This window comes from Triticum dicoccoides, chromosome 6A, assembly GCF_002162155.2.
Source record: "Triticum dicoccoides isolate Atlit2015 ecotype Zavitan chromosome 6A, WEW_v2.0, whole genome shotgun sequence".
Taxonomy (NCBI): Eukaryota; Viridiplantae; Streptophyta; class Magnoliopsida; order Poales; family Poaceae; genus Triticum; species Triticum dicoccoides.
The window spans coordinates 594575143-594588754 of record NC_041390.1 but is presented as its reverse complement, the minus strand read 5'-3'; the positions used below and the strand labels follow the sequence as shown (position 1 = coordinate 594588754).

General features: G+C 43.0%; 1 protein-coding gene across 1 annotated transcript; it reads left to right on the top strand.

Annotated features, from left to right (window-relative positions):
* Positions 1-7367: 7367 nt before the first annotated feature.
* Positions 7368-10972, top strand: LOC119316059 (the record flags this gene model as incomplete). The annotated part of the gene is made up of 4 exons (XM_037590445.1): positions 7368-7802; positions 9253-9347; positions 10061-10146; positions 10769-10972. Coding segments are annotated over 2 exons (516 nt in total), but the record flags the coding sequence as incomplete, so codon positions are not given.
* Between the last annotated feature and the right edge of the window lie 2640 nt (positions 10973-13612).

Genomic DNA, 13612 nt, shown 5'->3' with positions numbered 1-13612 from the left:
ATCGCTCTCCGGTCAATAACCAACAGCGGGATCTGGATACCCATGTTGGCTCCCACATGCTCCTCGATGATCTCATCGGATGAACCATGATGTCGAGGATTCAATCAATCCTGTATACAATTCCCTTTGTCAATCGGTATGTTACTTGCTCGAGATTCGATCGTCGGTATCCCAATACCTCGTTCAATCTCGTTACCGGCAAGTCACTTTACTCGTAACGTAATGCATGATCCCGTGACCAGACACTTGGTCACTTTGAGCTCATAATGATGATGCATTACCGAGTGGGCCCAGTGATATCTCTCCGTCATACGGAGTGACAAATCCCAGTCTTGATCCGTGTCAACCCAACAGACACTTTCGGAGATACCCATAGCATACCTTTATAGTCACCCAGTTACGTTGTGACGTTTGATACACCCAAAGCACTCCTACGGTATCAGGGAGTTACAAGATCTCATGGTCTAAGGAAAGGATACTTGACATTGGAAAACTCTAGCAAACTAACTATACGATCTTGTGCTATGTTTAGGATTGGGCCTTGTCCATTACATCATTCTCCTAATGATGTGATCTCGTTATCAATGGCATCCAATGTCCATAGTCAGGAAACCATGACTATCTATTGATCAACGAGCTAGTCAACTAGAGGCTTACTAGGGACATGTTGGTGTCTGTTATTCACACATGTATTACGATTTCCGGATAACACAATTATAGCATGAATAAAGACATTTATCATGAACAAGGAAATATAATAATAATGCTTTTATTATTGCCTCTAGGGCATATTTCCAACACGAAGGTTATCCCCTATACTTTAGACGTAGGCTCTATAGTATGCTATGCTCTGTACCGCACCAGAAGTGTGCCTTGCCATGAGTCAGTCAAGGGGTACAAGAGTGATCCAGGAATGGATCGCATGACAGCGGTTGAACTTATCCTTAGTAACTAGTGGACTAATGAATTTTCTCGATTATGGAGGTGGTAAAAGAGTTCGTCGTAAAGGGTTACGTCGATGCAAACTTTGGCACTAATCCGGATGACTCTGAGTAGTAAACCGGATTCGTATAATAGAGCAGTTATTTGGAATAGCTCCAAGTAGTGCATGGTAGCTGCATCTACAAGATGACATAGAGATTTGTAAAGCACACACAGATCTGAAAGGTTCAGACCCGTTGACTAATAACCTCTCTCACAAGCGAGATATGATCAAACCCCATGGGTGTTGGATTCATTACAATCACATAGTGATGTGAACTAGATTATTGACCCTAGTGCAAGTGTGAGACTGTTGGAAATATGCCCTAGAGGCAATAATAAAATGGTTATTATTGTATTTCCTTGTTCATGATAATTGTCTATTGTTCATGCTATAATTGTATTAACTGGAAAATATAATACATGTGTGAATACATAGACCACAACATGTCCCTAGTAAGCCTCTAGTTAACTAGCTCGTTGATCAATAGATGGTTATGGTTTCCTGACCATGGACACTAGATGTCATTAATAACGGGATCACATCATTAGGAGAATGATGTGATGGACAAGACCCAATCCTAAGCATAGCACAAGATCGTGTAGTTCGTTTGCTAGAGCTTTTCTAATGTCAAGTATCATTTCCTTAGACCATGAGATTGTGCAACTCCCGGATACCGTAGGAGTGCTTTGGGTGTATCAAACGTCACAACGTAACTGGGTGACTATAAAGGTGCACTACAGGTATCTCTGAAAGTGTCTGTTGGGTTGGCACGAATCGAGATTGGGATTTGTCACTCCGTATGATGGAGAGGTATCTCTGGGCCCATTCGGTAATGCATCATCATAATGAGCTCAATGTGACTAAGAAGTTAGTCACGGGATCATGCGTTACAGAACGAGTAAAATGACTTGCCGGTAACGAGATTGAACGAGGTATTGGGATACCGGCGATCAAATCTCGGGCAAGTAACATACCGATTGACAAAGGGAATTGAATACGGGATTGATTGAATCCCCGACATCGTGGTTCAACCGATGAGATCATCGTGGAACATGTGGGAGCCAATATGGGTATCCAGATCCCGCTATTGATTATTGTTCGGAGAGGTGTCTCGGTCATGTCTGCATGCACTACAAGAAATATGTCAACTTATGACCTTCTGTCAGTGACCCTCGAAGAATTGGTCATAAATTTATGACCATTTTAGACCAATTGGTCAAAAGCTGTTCAGGGGGCTCCAAACCCTAAACCATTGCGACCATTTTGGTCAGAAAGGTCGTAATTTCCTTACACGAAATGGTCACCAAGCAAACAGTGCTAGTCCGCTGCCTTATTTCTAGTTGTTAATGACCAATATAGATGGTCATAACCTTGTAGATTGTGGTGGGTTGTGATGACTAGGCGCCATCTCATCAGTTTTGCCTATGTGTCATGTCCATGTGGCAGTTTTTGCCCTAGGTTGTTAAGCAACCTATATTTCTATCATTCCCAAAATTCCCAAAAAAATCTCATAAATTCTTTGGGGCATATCTTCATCAAATATGTAAAAATCCTTCCTTGCCTAGTTCAAAACTAATTCAACAATATTCATTTTCCTATTCTGTTCACAACAACACTTTATGAAGGAAGTGCTATTTATATATTCTTGATTGCCCTCGGAATTTTTTGGGCACCCTTTCCTATCCAAATCATTACCGCATGACAAAATTCAGCTCCATTTGCCTAGCAAATCTTCCTCGGCAAATTTCCAAAGTTTTTGTCCACCTAGAAGCATTGTGAAGGAAGTACCTTTTTTATATCTCTAAATGACATGAAATTTATACAGTTCCTTAATATGCCCAAATTATCACCCTCCTCCAAATTGAAGCTCAGTCAAATCATCTATGTGAGCCCAGGTTCAATTTATATTTTATGGCCAAATTGGCACGTTGCAAAGCAAGTGTTATATAGACCCCTCCTATTACCCTCAAACTTTTCGGGCACTCTTCCATACCCAAATCATTGCCACATGATAATATTCAGCTCAATTTTCCTAGTAAATCTTTCTCGGGAAATTTCCAAAGTTTCTACCTCGAGAGAAGCTTTGTGAAGTAAGTACTAGCTAGGCTTACCCAAATGATCTGAAAATTTCCCAGCGCATGACCATACCTAAGTAACTTACCTACACCAATTTTGAGCTCATTTCATTCATCCAATCTCTCTCACTAGTTTTCCCAAGTTTCTGTCCATAGAAGAGCATTGTGAAAGAAGTACTACTTTGGCACGTCCAAATGGTATCAATTTTCTACAATGCTTTCCTATGCCCAAATAACCATCCTCCACAAAATTTCAGCTCACTCCATTCATTATTTTGAGCCCAGCTTCAACATTCATATTTTTGTCCAGCGTGGTACTTTGCAAAGCAAGTACCACCTAGGATCCTCCTTTTGAGCTAAAAATTTGTGATGACATTCTCCTTAGTAGATGATTGTCCTCAGCCAAAACTCACGCCCATTGGCCATGTGCATTTCCCGTACCGCTAATCAAACACTTGGCTGCTAATTCATGTTTGAGCATCGATCGGTCTCCTCATGAGAATCTTATGTTGTAATTTTCTTCCTAGCACCAACCTGGGGAGTGCCCAACCCACTAGACATGCCTAGGCCGCCCAGAACACATGGCAACATTACGGTCACGTGGTGACCAAGCGACGGGCATGCGAGTTTACGCGCTCTAGAGTTGGGGCCCTCGGCCACCGCCCAAACCTCGACGTATCACCACCAAACCATGTGTTTATGATTAAATAGGTCCTTATGTAACTATAAATGATGTTTGGAAAAAATAAAGAGCAAACTATGAGGCAGCTACAGTTCAAATTTGACCCGCTTCTAGCTGAATCAGCGGAAATTTGTCTTTTTTCACGAGAGGTGGATCAAAAAAATTTACACCCAACATTTTTGTCAATTGTGCATTAAATACGTCCTAGTATTTTATAAAAATGATTTGGTCCAATTTTGCAACAATTATTTGGTAGTTCCTTCACAAAAAAACCTCCTTTTGGGCACTCGAAAAATGGAAAATGGTTTTTTCGTCCAAAGAAAATGAAAACTTCCTTAGGCAACAATGTTAGCCATTCCAATATGCACCCTTGTGCACAATATGAGATCATTTGAACAAACTATGCCATGAATGCGGCCATAAGATTGATCATTTGGCTTGAAAGCCATTGATCTCCACACGTGATAGCTCGTTTCTGAGAACACTTTTTTAAAATAATTGTCGTATTACAAGTTTGTTATTTTTCCTAGGAACTTGGCCACATATAATGACACAATGCTAAGGTTCCCAATTTTTTGATTTTTTTTGAATTTTTTATGCCTGTATCAAAATGCGATCAAAACGGCGGGAATGATCGTTCCTAGCTAGTGGTTGAATCTTGGAATTTTTTGGTGTTTCTCTGATTAAATAGATACTTATGTATCTAGAAATGATTTTTGGAAAAAATAAATAGCAAACTATGAGGCACCTGCAGTTCAAATTTGACTCGCTTCCAACTAAATCGATGGAAATTTGTCTTTTTCACGAGAGGTGGATCAAAACTTTTTACACCCAACCATTTGGTCAATTGTGCATTAAATATGTCCTAGTATTTTATAAAAATGATTTGGTCCAATTTTGCAACAATTATTTGGGAGGTCCTTCACAAAAAACCTCCTTTTGGGCACTCGAAAAATGGAAAATGGTTTTTTCGTCCAAAGAAAATGAAAATTTCCTTAGGCAACATTGTTAGCCATTCCAATATGCACCCTTGTTCACAATATGGGATTATTTGAACAAACTATGCCATGAATGCGGCCATAAGATTGATCATTTGCCTTGAAAGCCATTGATCTCCACACGTGATAGCTCGTTTCTGAGAACACTTTTTTAAAATAATTGTCGTATTACAAGTTTGTTATTTTTCCTAGGAACTTGGCCACATATAATGACACAATGCTAAGGTTCCCAATTTTTTGATTTTTTTTGAATTTTTTATGCCTGTATCAAAATGCGATCAAAACGGCGGGAATGATCGCTCCTAGCTAGTGGTTGAATCTTGGAATTTTTTGGTGTTTCTCTGATTAAATAGATACTTATGTATCTAGAAATGATTTTTGGAAAAAATAAATAGCAAACTACGAGGCACCTGCAGTTCAAATTTGACCCGCTTCCAACTAAATCGATGGAAATTTGTCTTTTTCACGAGAGGTGGATCAAAACTTTTTACACCCAATCATTTGGTCAATTGTGCATTAAATATGTCCTAGTATTTTAGAAAAATGATTTGGTCCAATTTTGCAACAATTATTTGGGAGGTCCTTCACAAAAAACCTCCTTTTGGGCACTCGAAAAATGGAAAATGGTTTTTTCGTCCAAAGAAAATGAAAACTTCCTTAGGCAACATTGTTAGCCATTCCAATATGCACCCTTGTGCACAATATGAGATCATTTGAACAAACTATGCCATGGATGCGGCCATAAGATTGATCATTTGGCTTGAAAGCCATTGATCTCCACACGTGATAGCTCATTTTTGAGAACACTTTTTTTAAAATAATTGCCGTATTACAAGTTTGTTATTTTTCCTAGGAACTTGGCCACATATAATGACACAATGCGAAGGTTTCCCAATTTTTTGATTTATTTTGAATTTTTATGCCCGTTTCAAAATGCGGTCAAAACGGCGGGAATGACCGTTCTTACTAGTGGTTGAATCTTGGAATTTTTTTGGTGTTTCTATGATTAAATGGATACTTATATACCTAGAAATGATTTTTGGAAAAAATAAAGAGCAAAGTACAAGGCAGCTACATTTCAAATTTGACCCGCTTCCATCTGAATCAGCAGAAATTTGTCTTTTTCATGAGAGGTGGATCAAAACTTTTTACACCCAACCATTTGGTCAATTGTGCATTAAATATGTCCTAGTATTTTAGAAAAATGATTTGGTCCAATTTCGCAACAATTATTTGCTAGGTCCTTCACAAAAAACCTCTTTTTGGGCACTCGAAAAATGGAAAATGGTTTTTTCGTCCAAAGAAAATGAAAACTTCCTTAGGCAACATTGTTTGCCATTCCAATATGCACCCTTGTGCACAATATGAGATCATTTGAACAAACTATGCCATGGATGTTGCCATAAGATTGATCATTTGGCTTGAAAGCCATTGATCTCCACACGTGATAGCTCGTTTCTGAGAACACTTTTTTAAAATAATTGCCGTATTACAAGTTTGTTATTTTTCCTGGCAACTTGGCCACATACAATGGCACAATGCGAAGGTTTCCCAATTTTTTGATTTTTTTTGAATTTTTTATGCCTGTATCAAAATGCGGTCAAAACGGCGAGAATGATCGTTCCTAGCTAGTGGTTGAATCTTGAAATTTTTTTGGTGTTTCTCTGATTAAATAGATACTTATGTATCTATAAATGATTTTTGGAAAAAATAAATAACAAACTATGAGGCACCTGCAGTTCAATTTTGACCCGCTTCCAACTGAATCGACGGAAATTTGTTTTTTCATGAGAGGTGGATCAAAACTTTTTACACCCAACCATTTTGTCAATTGTGCATTAAATATGTCCTAGTATTTTAGAAAAATGATTTGGTCCAATTTTACAAAAATTATTTGGAGGTCCTTCACAAAAAACCTCCTTTTGGGCACTCGGAAAATGAAAAATGGTTTTTTCGTCCAAAGAAAATGCATACAAGTTGGTTATCATCCATAAAATGTGGTATAACTTGAGCGAAAATTTTAATGGTTCCATTTTGCAAAAATATTATTGGTAGTTGTTTCATAAACCCCTTTGTTTTTAGCACTTAAAGACTATATTTAAAATATTGTTGGTAGTCACCAACCAATCAGAACGTCTCCCCTGGATCACCCTATCGTAGACGATCTGAACCGTCCGATCGTCCCGGATCCAACGGCAGACTTGACTCCCTCACCGTCTCACCCAACTAACCCTAACACAACCCGCACCACTCGTCCTCTCGCTCCCCTTTCTCCCCTACGCACCCACATCCGCCGCCCTCTCCCTCCCTCAGATCTCGATCTCGACTTCACCGTCGTCCCCGGCCGCCGCGCCCTTCCACGACGACCCCTTCCTCAGCTTCGCCGATGGCCGGGCCCTGGCGGCCGACGTCCACGTCTCCGGGGGCGGCGGCGACGACTTCCCGTTCTCCCCCGACCCCTACGCCTTCCGCCACGACTCCGCCGCCGCCGCTCCCGCTCCCTTCCGCACTGCTCCTGCTCCCGCTCCCTTCCGCACCCGCTAGTTCATGACCAACAGCCTGCTTGCCCGCAATCAGTTCGTGCTCGAGGTCATCCACCTGAGCACCAAATCCTAACCAACTCCTAATCCCCGCCCACTCCCCGCTACGCATTGACTCCCCACCGCCGCCGCCGCCGCCGCCCCGCGAAAGACCACCGAACGCGCCCCCGCCCAACGCGCCCCGCGAAAGGCCAGCCGAGGAAGCGGTCGCCGAACACGCCCCCGCCCAACCACCACCACCAGCAGCAGCACAGATCGAGCAAGCGGGCGAGGCCCGAGCAGCTGCCCCGCTCCCCGCTGCTGACCCTGAGCTCCCACATCCACCTCCGCTGGGATGACCGCGCCAGGCGGGCCCTCCCCGCCGACGACCAGATCGGCATCCCCTGGCGCCATCTCGCCAACTTCATCGACTCCCCGCCCCGCGCTCGTCGAGAAGGGTCCCTGGCCGACGCCGTCCCCGTCCCCAGGCGGATTTTCTCCCTCGCCGACATCCCTCTCCTCGGAGGCCTGCTCTCCTACCAGGTACCTATGTACGCCCTTGCTAATCTGCTGCTGCTGTGTACATGGATGGATGGATGGGTGGTACAATACTTATTTTGGTATATATCCTGTGGGTGGGTAGGTCTAGGACGCCTGCCTAACCGAGGCCGACAGGAGATTCCTTGCTCAGTTTCTTCCGGCCGGCTCCGACGCCGAGGAAGCAGTGCAGGATTTGCTCACTGGCGAAAATCACCACTTCGGGAATCCTACTTCTTTTTACTTGACTGATGATGGTGTCTTCTATTTTACCAAGGGCTCCTTTTTACCAATGACTCTTAGTGTTAGGAACTGATAATTGCTAGCTTTTGCGCTCCTTATATCTTTTTGTGCATTGCATTCTTGGTTATGCAAGGGGTCCTCAGTTTGCTGTTTACATTACTATTTTGTTATTGATGGCGGTTAGTTTTAGGTACTGACTGATAATTTCGTTTAGCTTCCATATTCCAAGCGTCCTGTCAAATACCTACTTTTTACTCCATGATATGACCAGTTTCAGTCAGACTGGAATTGCCACTTCTTTCTTCCATCTATAAAACCTTCTTAGGCCGATGTAGTAGTATGTAACTGATCTAACTAGTCCTTCTTTTATGCTGCTCACTTAGGCTGCGTTTGATTCGAGTCCAGATAACTAGGTTTGCTTTCAGTCCATTCAGCTTGATTATTGCTAGTGAAATTCCTCCGCTTATGCCGCGCCGCTGCTTGTGATGTTATAGTGTATGCGCCTGCTTGTGCGGACTGATGGCGAATGCAAGTGCGTGCACAATGAGAACTGCATTTTCAGACCAGACCACATCTGCTGAAGTGTTTTCTTTTTTGGTCTTTGCATGGTGTGCTGCATTTTGGTTTATCTCTGCTATTTTTATTTCCTCCAGATACCAAGGTGTGCTGCATTTTCCTAGACTATTGTACATGAATGCTAGCTGAATTTCAGTTCTGTATGTTACTTGGTGCATAAATTTTACTTATTTGCAAGTCGTAGCTGCCGTGCATCCGTTATGAATTCAGAAACTATAACGTCAATTCGTCAACAGCTTTCTCTTAGTGGAGTTGCTAATTTGGCGCTGGAAAGCTTGCTTTGCACATATCCCATTGTACATAATTAATACTTGATTAGTTACTTGCTTTCGTACACATACTGGATCAATATTGGCTCACCAGAATATATACACTACACACTCATTCTGGAAGATCCTTTCAAGTGACAAACGAGTGCATATTTTTTTTACAATGCACCATGGTTTCTTGTTTCTGTTGTGAAAGTAATGTCAATGGTGTTGCATAGTTCTGAATAAAAATGCAAATGGCTTGTGAATGTCGATGAACTTACAATATCAGTCTCTTAGAGTTGTTTTTGCAACCTAATACTGTTGTAAAATCCTTTCCTTGAGCTGCGGTTGATGTGGTGGTCTGCTGTTGTGGATGATGCATGCAGGGGTTGCTGGAGAACACGGAGAAGGACAGGGTCCGGAGGCTGATAGGCTCAAGCCGCGGGAGCCATGATTTTCCCAGTTGATGGATATTTCCTGTGTATGTATCGCTTTGCTAGAGCCCGTGTCTATCTCTAAACTGATTGATTCGTGGATGAAAGGAAAATGAGCCTATGCTTGCACCAACATTATTAGAATGAGGTGTGGGCATGTATCATTTTTTTAACTCTGCTATCTTTTCCCAAGTCTTTATTATCTTGCCTAGCCTTATACTGATATGTATTGTTTGATGCTAATTACCCAAGTTAGTGCATGATGTTAAGGATATAGAGAACACTTGCCTAAGTTTATAAGATATGACATGTGACAGCCCAAGCCTGCTAGCCTCGCAGTCGTAGCTTCGCAAGCAACCCAGCATCCTCTCATCTTTCCTCAACCTATACATCTTTTATTCTTCAGATTTTTCTTCCATTAAGCTACCGGTCTGATGGATGGTTTTTGTTGGCTTGCTACTCTTTGAATGCTTGTGCTGCTGTACTGTGCTTCTCTAGTTGTTTGAATGCTTTTGCTGCTAGCCTGCTGGGCTACTACTAGCTTGAATAAGTGTGCACTTGTGCTGCTGATTTAATGCTTATGCTCACGCTGCTATTGATTAATTGAAGAGAACCAACTCCAACAAGTGATAAGTACATGTTAATTATTATTAGCTTCAAAATCTGATCGATGCCTTGTTGCAATAACAATAAGCATGATAATTTTTGGTAGTTTCTATGCCACTTTTCTACTCTGATATTTTCTTGTGTGCTATACCAGAATTTATAATTTCCCGAGGAATGCACATGGACGATATCTGGAGCGGTCAAGAGGATGAGCTGATTTTTGAAAAATAGTTTGAAGAGGTATCTACTGCCCTTTTGTTTTGGTGCTCATTCTTCTTAAATTGCTGATGCTTGAGGTGGTATTAGTGTTGTTGAACTGATAGCCTTGCTATGAGCTGTTGATGTGAACCTGCAATGCAGGATGTACTGCAGGTGCATGTCCTTGTGGTACTATGAGATTTATTGGCTGTTTGGAGATGTACTGATATTGTGCCATGTATTTTATTATCTATATGATTACACATCAGTTTTACTATCAAAATATGAACTGTAGCAGTCACTATATTGGGTCGCTCTTCGGGTCACTTCTGGATGGTCTTGGTTAGAGTCTCGTTTAGAGTCTGGGTTGGCAAACATGAATAGTTTTACTTATTCTGTCTTATATGAAAAGCACCTATCGTATGTCTCAGAGACAAACTTGTAAATCATGCTTCCGATAACATCATGCTCTGACACCTTGCTCTTTCCGAGCTTTTCCTGAGATGTGTACGTATGTGTCCTACATAATAAGTGCTTGTTCATGTTTGGTTTTCTCTAAACTTTGTTTGTATGATTGAGGGCAAATTTACTTGGTTCTTTTCTCTAAACTCTGCTTGGAACATTCGTTTTTATGATCTAAAATTGCCTTCCTGTGATGATGCAGGTGCCCAGTTTGTACTCGCTATGGAAGGAGCTCCATGTTGAAGAAGATTAAAGACACTTGTAGAGCTACAGGGTTAACACCAGGGCACCGTATCATGTGTAGAGCTTGTAGAGCTTGTATATGTTAGAGCTTATTATGTGTAGAGCTTGTAAAGTATATGTTATTTGTGCAATAGGAGCTCTGTACTGAATCTGGCTGATAATATTTGGAGTATTATGTGTGTGTTTTGTTTGTGCCAATTTAAATACTGGTTATTTATTTACTGTTAAATTGAAATATGAAGAATATGAACTTGCTAGCTGGGACCCACGTACCTGAACCTGACATCTGGGATCCATTTCACTAGTGGACCTTTTTTATATTACAAAAAAACTAAAACTTTCTAGCGGAAAAGGCCACGGCCCAAAAATGAGAAGGCTTAATTGTTGGGCTTGGCCCATCTACCTAGCCAAAATTAATATGAGAAAAAAAACATAAATAGGCTGAATTGTTGGGCTAGGCCCATGTACAAAATCGAATTGGACCGGGTTGAATCTTGTGCCACGTCAGATTGCCACGCTGGATGCCTACGTGGCCTAGGGAGGTTGCTAGTGACCAAAACACCACAGTAGATGTATTTTAGTCATAAACATCTACGACCATTCCAGAAGAAAGGTCGCTATAGTCAGTTTACGACGGACAGCTTTTGACCTTATGTTTTTGGTCACAAAAAGGTCACAAATGGAAATTTGTAACCATTCAGTGACCAATAGTGGTGGTCACAAGTTGACATATTTCTTGTAGTGATGGTTCCTGAACCCGTAGGGTCTACACACTTAAGGTTCGGTGACGCTAGAGTTGTTATGGGAAATAGTATGTGGTTACCGAAGGTAGTTCGGAGTCCCGGATGAGATCCTGGACATCACGAGGAGTTCCGGAATGGTCCGGCGGTGAAGATTGATATATTGGATGAAGGGTATTGGAGTCTGGAAGTGTTCTGGGGGTACCAGGCTATGGCCAGCATGACCGAAAGGTGTTTCGGAAGCCCCGACAAGTGTTGGAGGGCCTCATGGGCCAAAGGGGAAGGGGCAAACCAGCCCACTAAGGGGTGGTGCGCCCCCCACACCCTTTCCCACGTTACTTGGGGAGGTGGGGCGCCTCCACCTGGCTTGGGAGGCAAGCCTCCACCTGCTCGGCTTGGGGGGCAAGTCTCCCTAGGATTTTCCCTAGGGAAATCCAATCTGCTTGGCTGCCGCCCCCTAGGGGAAACCCTAGGGCGCCTCCCCCTCTCCCCTTGCCCCTATATATAGTGGAGGGGTGGGAGGGCAGCCGCACCCCTTCCCTGGCGCAGCCCCTCCCTCCTCCAACTCTTCCTTCTCCTCCGTAGAGCTTGGCGAAGTCCTGCAGGAATACCACAAGCTCCACCACCACGTCGTCGTGCTACTGGAGTTCTCCCTCAACTTCTCCTCTTCCCTTGCTGGATCAAGAAGGAGGAGACGTCCCCGGACTGTACGTGTGTTGAACGCGAAGGCACCGTCCGTTCGGCGCTAGATCGGATCTTCCGCGATTTGAATCGCCGCGAGTACGACTCCATCAACCGCGTTCTTGTAATGCTTCCGCTTAGCGATCTTCAAGGGTATGAAGATGCACTCCCTCTCTCTCGTTGCTAGTATCTCCTAGATTGATCTTGGTGACACATAGGAAAATTTTGAATTATTGCTACGTTCCCCAACAGTGGTGGCGTAAAGGGAAGAATGGTGGTGGTGACATGAAGGCCCGAGGGTGTGTGGTGGTGGTGGCATGGTGGCGAGGTGGTGTGGCACGGGCGTTTGTGCCTGTGTGCTTAACGACAATGGCAATGATTGCGTTGTTGCGTTGTGCCATGTCCTAGTTGCGGCAATGGGGTGGTGCCGCTGTCCACACTACCAGTCCCCACAATGGTGATGTGGCGTCCGAGGTGTCCTGATCCAATTTTATCTTGTTACACCGTTGTTGAATACTAGCAGAGTGGAGGCCTGGCCTTGTAGGTTCGTTGTGGTTTGGCTCCCTCTCCGAAGTCTGCACAGGTGAAAAATAAAGCTCAGGGCAAAATCCCGATTCTTCCACATGGGCTGAGGTTAGCTGTTGTGGGTGCCCTTTCTCCTTGGAGGCATTGTCGATGATTTCTTCCTCACCACTAGGTCATGGATGGTCGGAGTAGGGAGCGCTTTGGGGGCTATCGGGTAGGCTGGGTCATTCCCAGGGTTTGGTGGAGCAATCATGTGCGCGCCTTGGTGAAAGATTGTGGTCGATGCCGACGATGATAACGACATCGCCACTTTCCTTCTAGAAAACGTTTTCCGATGATTTTGCTTACAATCATTTCGGAAAGAGATCGTGCTAAGTGGAAATGGTCTGTTTGTGTTGTCGCCGATGGATGTTTTTTCTTTTCCTTTTTTTGTGTTTTTCACCTAGTTTTCCATGTAATCGGGCCTGTTTGCATTTTGTTGTTCCCTATAGTGAAAAAGGCAGAAACTCACTTTGCAAGTTACTAAATAAATAGAGATGCTCTAATGGCATGGTTGGATGGCCAAACGATATACAAAGAGTTTTCTAAGAGCAATTCCAACCGTTCCTGCATTCGTAAAATAACTATGATTTAGATGAAGTTGGCAAAAAATCTCCCTAGGTGTTCTTTTAAACACGTAAACAAATTATGAAGTCACGGATAATCTCCAAAATTTACACTCCATCCATCGAAAGAAAACCCTACACTTAAACTTTGATGGGAGGCAACTGCTGAAGTTTCAGGGCACCTCCAAGGTTGTCTCCATGCCTGCCTCGTCCTGCCGTTGCCTCCTGGCCCCTCCCCATCGCTGCTCAGAC